The sequence below is a fragment of the Schistosoma mansoni genome, chromosome 1 (assembly GCF_000237925.1).
Source record: "Schistosoma mansoni strain Puerto Rico chromosome 1, complete genome".
Taxonomy (NCBI): domain Eukaryota; kingdom Metazoa; phylum Platyhelminthes; class Trematoda; order Strigeidida; family Schistosomatidae; genus Schistosoma; species Schistosoma mansoni.
In genome coordinates this window covers 61,355,438-61,366,012 of record NC_031495.1, presented here as the reverse complement: position 1 = coordinate 61,366,012, position 10,575 = coordinate 61,355,438, and the positions used below count along the sequence as shown (strand labels likewise).

Sequence of the window (10,575 nt, the reverse complement as noted above, 5' to 3'; positions counted from 1 at the left end):
CCCATTGCAAAGAACAGAACATTATGCTATGAAAGGCATCCATCTGATGTATATAGATATTTTATATATAGAGATTTTAATGATTATATAGGGGTATTAAATTATGTGTTCTGTCTATAAACGTAACTAGTTTAGTGTCATCAAATAAACAAGAAGACAAATATTTTTTTAACTCAAAGTGATGATAGTCCGTCCATTATTATTATTATTATTATTAACAATGAAATGATAGTAGTATCAGTATCAGTAGTATCAGTTTTAAAAGCAGTAATTATGTATTTTTTTTATTTGCTCATAAATATGTCCACTTCTGATAACTTTACAACTAATATTGTTAATATGGTTGATATTGAAAAAAATGAATCTGTTTCATTGATTTATTTGAACAACTAGAAAGTAGGCTTTTTAATAAGAATTATCTCTTCTTCGGATGCACAACCATAATGAATCTATAGAATTGTTTTAATGAGAACAAATTAGCTAATCGTCTGTTTCCAGAATGTCGTCGATGGCAAAGTTGAAGAGGAATGATGAGATTGGGCAACCCTGACTCACCCCACTGCTTGAATGGAATAAGGGAGAAAGGTGGTTGTATGCCCTCACTCTGCCTGAGGTGTTTGTATATAGGGCCTTTAAGATGTTAATAAACTTCTCTGGCACACCCTTCTTCAATAGACAATCCCAGAGAACAGTCCTGTCCAACGAATCGAAGGCAGTCCTGATATCAAGAAACACTACGATAAGTATGACGGTGTTCTAACATTTGGCGGAGGGTGAAGATGTGATCAATGCATCCTTGACCAGAAGGAAAACCAACCTGCTCCTCGCGAGTCAATCGTTCTCGGGTTTTGAACAACCTACGAAGAATGACAGAAGCCAATAGTTTGGACGCAATCGGAAATAGACTTATCCCCCGAATAGTTGTTACAGGAACAACAAAATCCACTATAACGGGGAATTCGCTACTGTAGTGTATGTCATTGACGTCGACAGATAAAAATAATATGTATCATCAATCGAAAGTGAAATGCCTGGAGGCAGAAGGTTAAAAAGATTGAAGGAAAGAGAACGAGAACAGAGAATGATTGATTTGAAAACGAAGGAACAGTCAAGTCTGAGACAATCAATTGACATTTTACGAGTGAATTATTCCCTGTATGGTTCTCAGATTTTTCTAAGACCTTCTGTAATTTTGTACTCGAATACAATTGGTTGTCCCCACTAGTGTTCTCGTTCACTACAGCTACTACTATTACATGTTTATTTTTAAGTTATTAGTGAATTCTGCTGATATGTGATGAGTTGCATAATTCCTAAATGCTCGTTTCATTTGAAAGTTTTTGATATTTTTAAATATCTTTATGATTAAATTCATTATAAACATATAACAATGATTTCGTGTTTCTAGATTAAAAGGTTCATGAAAATTATTCATGATGAATTTCTTATCTTAAGTTAAAACAGGTTACAGTTTAGTCGCAGCCAACGTTCAGCATGAAATGGCACCCGATCTAATAGGACCTCAGATTTATGCGTTTGGTCCTAAAGATCAATTAAGTGATGCATTCAAAAAGTCTGAGAAGTTACAACAAAACGGTTGCTATTATCATAACGACATTACATCGAAAAGAAAATTAGCTGAACAGAAAAATCAGTTTTTTGATGGTTGGCGATCAAACTCTTATTCCAAATTATGGTTTGGTGAAAATGTACAGTTTCTTTCAATTAGCAGTGTAAATTCTAAATATTTCTACATTATATTTACTGAACAAGATATAAGTGCACCATATACTGCTTACGAAGGATCAGTAAGTCAAAGTTTTTATTATCAATAATTGTTATTCTTAAACCTTCTACACCATGATTTTACAGTTTTTAGAAGTTAAGGGTTCTTGCGCGATTATAAAGGTGCTGGGTTATATTTTCACGTGCAAGGTCGTGGGTGCGCACTGCTGAAGAGTCACATACTAAGACGAAATGACCATCCATTGCTCTCAGGTGTTTACTGATGGTCAAACCTAAATCGGTTCATGATTTCGATCAAGAAAGCAACAATATCCACAACCCTTTATTGATAACTAAATTATGTATTTCACATTATCACAGTTACTTCGTTTTTGATAACAAAATCAACACTAAATGAAATTCACTTCCAATTTATAAGTAATATATTGCGACCAGAAAAGAATTTCCGATTTTAACTGTATGATTAATACAATGTCCGTTTTTGATTGTGTTTTATCATGAATGATATTCTGTGAGCAGAAAACAAACAAATCTTTTATCATAATTTGTAGTAAAATTACCTTCATTCGTAATTATCTTTTTTAAAAAGCGGTTCGATTTAGGCATGGCGATTCAAAATATGATGTTCCCCTATTGAGTGACAAAATTGGTGATGAAAAAGTACAACGATTATACTTGCAATAAAAAAGAAAATTTAAAACTTACTCTTGAGTAAAATAACTGGGTATTGTCTTATCGAAATGGGATTCCGTTTTTTATAGTTAAGCATAAAATTATTTTAAGAATACATTAATTCGAAGGAGACCATGAATGTCTATAGGCCTGGAAATGATTTATAGGTGGTTTTGATAACTTAGTTTGGATGTTTTTCTGTATTTGACCTGATGTTTCGCATCGATGATTACAGAGTCTCTTCTATAAACTAATTACCCTTTGTTAAGACATCTTTTATAACTCGGTTTTGTTTCGCGTTTGTGTTATTTACCACTTGTAAACCATTCAGACATCAATTTTCTAAAAAAAACATTCGTATTAAAGCACTTTAAAGTCACTACTTATTTCCTCTGATATTTTCAAACTTGAAAAAACTTATTAAAAATACCAATTACGTAATCGAGTCTTCAAATCATTCTTATGTGAACTAGATAATTCATCATTCATACAGTCATAAGAAATACATAAATATTTCGTCAACTATGTTTAGAAACAGCAAATATATCATTTACCAATTTTATTTCATCTACATCAAGGTGTCATTTTAATTCAATTTTTCAAAGAACGCAATCGTCCTTCTCACCATAATATGTCGTCATTTGATTAAAAAGGAATGTTCCTGTAGTAAAATTATTCATGGTTGAGATGTTTGTTCAGGCTCTATGAATGTCAACATCTCTCATGCATAACTATGTTTTTTCCACATTTATAAAAATGATTTGATATTTCAATACTGCTTCAGATTGTAGTAATAATCAAAGAGAAAATTTCACTATGTTTATGGTTCATTTATAAGTAACTTAGTTAAGATACTTTTATATCCTTGTTTACACATCACTGAGAAGGAATTCAGTTTTTTTCAAAAATTATCTTTAATGAATTTCATTATAAAGACTTTGACTAACTTTAGTTAAGATATCCATTGAAAAAAGAAAACTCTTAACTGAAGTCAGGTCGTATTGTTAACTGTATTTTCTCCATTCTCCAAAAATTCCTTATTTTAACAATAAACGAATAAATCTCAGTGTGGGGTTGTAAAGATTGTTAGTTATTTGATTGAGATCATTAGTCGATTGATGTTAGACCACCATTGAAAACCAGGAAACACTGAATGGCCATTTCATGCTATTATGGGACTCCTCAGCAGTGCTCATCCACAGTCCCGCACCCACAGGATTCGAACGCAGGACCTTCGGTCTTGCTTGCAAATGCTTAACCTCTAGGCCAGTGAGCCGACCTGCACCCAACTGTGTTAATGCCTAACTTCAACCAATCCACGAAATTGCGCGATCATTTTCCATTGTTTGAGGTGGATATCTATCTCTATCTGACATGGATTAACTCCACTGGTTAAGCATTCGCTCTTGAGACCGAAGGTCCTGTGTTCGAATCCTGTGGGGGCGGGGAGTCTCACAATAGGATAAAATGGCCATCCGGTGCTTCTCGCATGCGGGATCGTAGATATTCACTGCTGAGGAGTCTCATACTAGGACGAATAAATCTCTGTTTACTGACAAATAATCAAAGTCTTTAGATGCCAACATCTCCGAATGACGTTAGGTTTTATCTTTTGAAAGTTTTTTTTCTAGTAAGCTAATGATCACCTATTTATACGATAAATTGCGTTGACATTATTCACTATGAGATTTTGTGTTGTCCTTCAGAAGTATATATTTAACTATTTTTTATTGCAAGTGATATTTTATAAAGTAATCAGGAGTAACATGTAGAATGAAATTTGTAGCTCAGGTGATTGTTTTTTACGGCACTGAGTTTCCTGAGCTAGATAGCTTAGTAACGGAGCATTTTTTGCCCCTCTAGACAACGCTTTCAGAGCTTACTTCCTAGAGAAGTGAGATTTTTAGTTATTCTACAATTTGTCCATTCAAATGACCTAGTTTATGGTTGGTTGTTTTTGTAGGTTTTGTAGTTTCCATTTGCCTTGTCTTTGTAATTTGACCCCTATCCTTGTGATTAATTGACTTCTTCCATAGAGGTTCAAAGGTTGCGTCTACGCTGATTTTGTTGATGACTGTTCATTTGTACGACAGACAAAGAGAAATATGGTAATACTGTTCATGATTTGCATTTACATGAACATATATATATGTTTACAAAAACTCGTAGTCCCACATTTGTTCATTATGTGGTCATATAAGACATTTTGTCTAGATTACAATTGATAGATCAGCATGCTTCTCATTTTTGAGTGTAATTTGCCTTAATTAATTCACATGACTGATATAAATCGACCCTAAGTACTTGGCTGATGTGTTTCCTGTCAACTAAACAAAGTGATACGCTACTCTTGTAGATGTGTAGAATTGGCTTTTCAACGGTACACATCAAACAGAGTTCGTGATACCATTCAACTTAATAACGATATCAAAAATATTATCGAATGTGATGTCATTGTTCCAGTTTCAAATAAACCAATGAAAGTTCAAAATTTTATGTTTCATTGGCTTGTGGTATATTTACTTTTTGAGCTATGAATTCTATACTCATTTCCCTTTAGTTTACCGAACATATATACTCTGAGAATGTTACAATCGATGAGTAAGTATCAACCCTTTATTTTTTGTGAATGATATCTCTAACCGAGTGATTCATTAAAGGGTTAGACAGTCGTCGTTAAAAACACGTGGTGATAGACACACTACATGACAGATTATTGAAATTGGTGTACTGTGTACGTCAACTCACTTACCTAGTGATAAAACGCTTGTCGCGAGATCTAAAAGTACTAAGTTTGGTCTGAAGCTAGATCATAGATACGTACTTCGAACACCAGAACGAAACAACTGTTTAGTGCTCCTTGGTTTTCCTTAGTACCCCAAGTCAAACTAATGCGAAATGAATGCCCCGTACAAATTAATTGAACCATCAGAACACTTCAACACTAACACTGTTTTCATTAGTTTTTTTTTAAATCCAGTATTTAAAAGAATTTTACTGGATGATAAAAGTAGTGGACCAATTTATTGATTCTATATGACAGATAGTTTGAATTTGTAGATAAGATAGAGAAGGAACTCTAAAATATCGTGTTGGTTTTCACTTGTTGAAATTAACAAAAATCAATAAAATATTGACTTTATATTCCTTTTTTTATTCTACTCAAAATGTCACAAAAAAGTACAGCTAATAATTTTTTAAATTTGATAAAATTCCCTATTTACGTTTTAACTACATCACATTAAAGTTGTAACGAAAAACAAATTGTACATTTTGACACTTATGATCACATACGATAGGCGAGTCGATCTAATTCATTGATTATAGACTCAATAATTTTAACCCTTTTCTTTTTGAACGAGTTTTGGTTATTGAATTTTAAGTGCAAATAGTAGACAAGAACTTTTCATTTCATTTCTTCCTTCATTGATAATATACTATTTGAATATGACAGTATCAGTAGTCTTGATGATGTTATCTGTTGTCAGATAATTAATTCAATAAAGACACCTTTAAAATTTTTTTGGTCTGTTTCTGAAAAAAGTGCACCGTTTTACACCAGGATTGCTGATGAACTCTGGTTGTTTAGTTAATCAGAACTTGACGATGATAACTATATCCAAGTAATTGATCTGCGTAACTGACCAGTTATGATTTGCATCGGTCAATTATAATACATCCTTAATACAATACGAAGTGACATGATTTGAATATTTAGGAAGAGTATCAATAGCTTGATAATCGCAGATACACCATATTGATTAATATCAATAAATATCAATTGAAGATATTGGTAATTTTTCTATATCGTTGCCGTTAACCATCTAACCATGAAATTAAGTAACATATCAACTTTGTTGTATAAGCATTTATGCAGTACACCTTTTTAAGTAAAATACTCTCAAAGTAGGAATAAGTAAAAAAAGATAATGTTGATGAAATTTAAACATTCGAAAATGATTTCAATACGTTTTGACATATATTAATTATAGTATCAACTCTTCGTTTTGGTTATTTTATGAACTCTTTTCAGTCATATTGTAGTGAACAAGAACACTAGCGGGGACAATCGAATGTAATTAAGCACACATTACAGACTATCTCACTAAATTCTGATAATCATATAGTAAACAATTAATTTGTAAATAACAATCAATTGTCTCAATCTTAACTGTTCCTTCTGCAAATATCAGTCCGTCTTCTCTGATTTCATTGTTCATGCATTTTCGTACCGATTGCGCTTCATTCCTGTTCTTTCCTTATCGGTCTTCTGCCAAAATACATTCTATGTTTGACCATCACCATATACTACTTATGTGGATATAAGAAGACCACACCACAATATTAAATTCACCAGGCACAAATCAGAATAAAAATTTCAGACGTCTTATTTATAAATATATTTCTACAACAGGCAGTAGAAAATAATAAATAAGGTGTTAGTGTCAGGTGGAATAACTCTATTAACTGCAGAGTGTCTTACACTTAACATTACGTCTGTAAATTCAGATCTGTTCTTTCTATAGTTGTATATGTGATGACTTAAAAAAATGAATATATGCGAGTATGACACATACTTTAAGTATCGATATTGTTTATCCACCAGTTACTGTGGAATGGACTAATAAGTAGCATATGTTGTCTTAGACAGTCAGCAAAGGTAGCAAAAAGTGAATAAAATATTTAGTTTGGTTTAAGTATTAGTTACTCACCCACTCATTCAGGTTTCTGAATGCAGCAAAGATAGTAGAGTAGTCAACAAGTAGAATTAATATGTTCCAATTTATGACAAAAATGTTTAAATAAATCAGTTGTGGAACATTTTCCATATTGAGAAGAGAGAAACTCACCTAAAAACATTTTAATTTTCTTGATGGAATGCTTAATGGATTGTATATTGAAACAGTCATCACAATTAAAAACCGCACATTCGTTATACTACAAATCAATGTGAAAGAGACAACAAAGATGATATTTCTGGATCTATATTTATGATTAACATTAGAGAAATGGTCGAGTTGTAAAAAAACATCAATTATTTTACTTAGTTCAAATGATCAGTTACCAGGTGTTGCCACTTAATGTGGAGTGAAGTAAAAATCATTCCTAGGTGTGATAAAAGTTTTGTTCTTTTGTTTACTATAGAATAGATAAAAAAGTGTGTTCTATTCATATCAGTTCGAATCGTTTTAGCTTCAAGTAGAATGACCACAATACAGCTCTATTATAACTCCAATTTGTTATTCTTAGGCGGAACATAATGTATGCTTTCATTTTTTATGCTTAAGCTCCAACTATATTGTATGGAATAATTAGATAAGTTTTTATTATGCATTAAAACAGTAATGAAAAACGACAGTTTATAAGAGAATAAAACGACTCAAACTGCCAATATATTTTCATTTTCAACTCATTTCGAATCCATCTAACAATATCTTAATATAAGCAAAGATGGATGGTGGCTATCACCGGAATCCAGGACGCGCGTTTCGTCCTATCTGGGACTTGCCAGATGGATGTACCTGCATCTCAGAATTGATGTTCACTCTGGGACTCGAACCCAGTACCTTTCGCTTCAAATACTATCGCGTTATCTACTCAGCTACTGAGTCCTGATAGTCACTTGCTTGTGCGATGGGATAAGTCTAAATTCACTTTGTATTGTTTGTTTGAATCTTCCCAATGATGTTTGGGATTGCAATCTATCAGTCTCTTATCGGCATATGTGCATACTGCTAGCCACTATTCATCTTTGCTTATAATGCCTGTGAATTAAGGCTATATCGAGGCAATACGTACAGTATACACATATACTAATAAGAGACTGACCACTTGCAGTTCTAAACATCAATGGGAAGATTCAAACAAACAATACTAAGTGAATTTAATATCTTAATATATTTTCGTGTTTATTAAAAGGAAACCAATAAAATATTAGTAAACATTAATTTTTTTTTAAAAAAGATACACAGTTTCAAATCAACATAAAAGTAGAGATAATGTATCTTCATTTTTAAACAAACCGCTTCTCATTTTAATTGATCAGTTGAAATAAAATCATGCAAATAAAAACCATTGCTATTGTCATCGTATGAAAAAAAGCTTAAACTAGAAATGGATAGTTAATTTTTTTTGGAAATACAATAATAATTGCTTCATATACTACTTAATACTACTATTATTACTATTAGTATCCTTATCGCTATTTAATATTGATCATTTTTCTATAGTGATTAGAAAAAAAATGATTGAACAATGTAAAAACGTCAGCATCTGTAGACTATACAGTGAATTTTATTAATTTCATTACTCAGTTAATCAGTTTAATTTTATCTTCGGAAAATAATTAACTGTCCTTTGATGAATAATTTACTTTTCTAGTTGTATCAATATTGTTAAACTAACTCAACTTATTAGTTTGAGTGTAACTTACAGTAGGAATTGACGAGCAAGGTAATTAGTTCTTCACGTTATCTACACAACTATTGGTTTGAGATATGTTGGCGGTTATCTAGCGTGGGTCCAGACAATAAACATAATTAGTGGTTGATAATTTTGGGTAATACGGCTAAGAATCTATTATAGTGGCGTAGATATGTTCAATCTTTGTCTTTCTTCAGATTCTGAGTGTCAGTTTACCTCTGCACGTAACTTTTCATTTAGCTTTCTTAAACCATATTCTCAATATTTAGTCCTTCTTACTATTGTTGATAATACTACTGTAGTGAAAAAGAACACGAGTGGGAACAATCTAATGTATTTAAGCACACATTACAAACTATCTTACTAAGATCTGATAACCATACAGCAAACAGTTAATTTGCAAGATAACAATCAACTGTCTCATTCTTCACTGTTCCTTTTGTAAATATCAATCCATCTTCTCTAAATTCGTTGTTCTACTATTTCGGCTTCTTCACTGCTCAACTTATTAATTACATCTCAACATGTTGATCTGAAATGATATTTTGGGCTTGACCAAATTTATGTTGATTTCTACGTTGATAATGACTGGCTGATTATTCATAACCATCGGCCATCTTCATTTTGTTTAAACTTGTGAAGTTAACTGATTTTATATGATAAATACTATTATTGGAATACTATTATTTTATACTTATGTATCACCACTTTTTTCTTATCTTTCATAATGCCATTGCTTTAAATTGTATGTGTTTGTTTATTCTTAATTTTTATTCAATGTCGTAATGAGAGAAAAACTAGAAAGTTCTCATCAAAGCTTGAAATCAACTATCAATTACAATGTGAATCTTATTAAAGGTTCATTAATAGACAAAAAAAATTGATCACTACTAATTGTCCTGACGACATTTGATAACAAAATAAGGGAATCCACACAATACCACGATGTATACAGTACATAATTGTTCTTGACACATATCAGCGACCCCATCCCGTAGAAAAACTAACTCTCTAAGAAAACGCTAACCAGATAAATAATAGAGAATGTATATATGGAATAATATCTGAACACTCTTTGGAAATATATATCGACATTTCCGATTGTATTACAGTTGTATTATTTCAAATACTTTTCGATTCCCAAACACCTTTTGATATGTATATTCCTTAAAATTTAGTGCTCTGAACTCATTCCTTATTATTCTAGTGCAACTGTTTAAAGATTTATGAATAACTACATTTAGCTTTGAGCCTCACATTAGTATAATATTTACAATCCGGCTATTTGAACTAAAATAGGAGGAAAGAAGTTAGGATTTCCTATCAGTACCTAAAGTTAAGAGCGTTTGGCCATCAAACCACTGTCCTATCTATGGATCATCCACATAGTGCCTATGATAATTTTCTGATATTTTCATAGTTGAAATCATCAGTCAATTGAAGCTAGACCACCATCGAAAACCTGGATGTACTGGACGGCCGTTCCTACCTATTATGGGACTCCTCAGCAGTGCGCATCCACGATCCCGCACTCGCGAGATTCGAACCCAGGACCTACCAGTCTCGCGCCAGAGCACTTAACCGATAGACTACTGAGCCGGCTGGCATCCAACGGTGTTATTGTCTAACTTCAACTAATCCACGATTTTGAGCAACCGTTCCCCAATTGTCTTCAGTGAGTTGATATCTCTACAACAGACTTGGTAGAACTTCACTGGTCACTGAAAACCAGTT

The 10,575-nt window shown here is 32.4% G+C and overlaps 1 protein-coding gene across 1 annotated transcript in view; it reads left to right on the top strand.

The window, feature by feature from the left end:
• Positions 1 to 1,499: 1,499 nt before the first annotated feature.
• The window catches only part of Smp_144270 (hypothetical protein), a gene marked incomplete at both ends in the record, with an annotated part of 23,975 nt that continues 14,899 nt past the window's right edge, over positions 1,500 to 10,575 (top strand). Inside the window, one exon of the mRNA XM_018795101.1 lies at positions 1,500 to 1,808. Within this exon, the coding sequence (XP_018649447.1) occupies positions 1,500 to 1,808 (309 nt within the window). The remainder of the gene's footprint in view (positions 1,809 to 10,575) is intronic.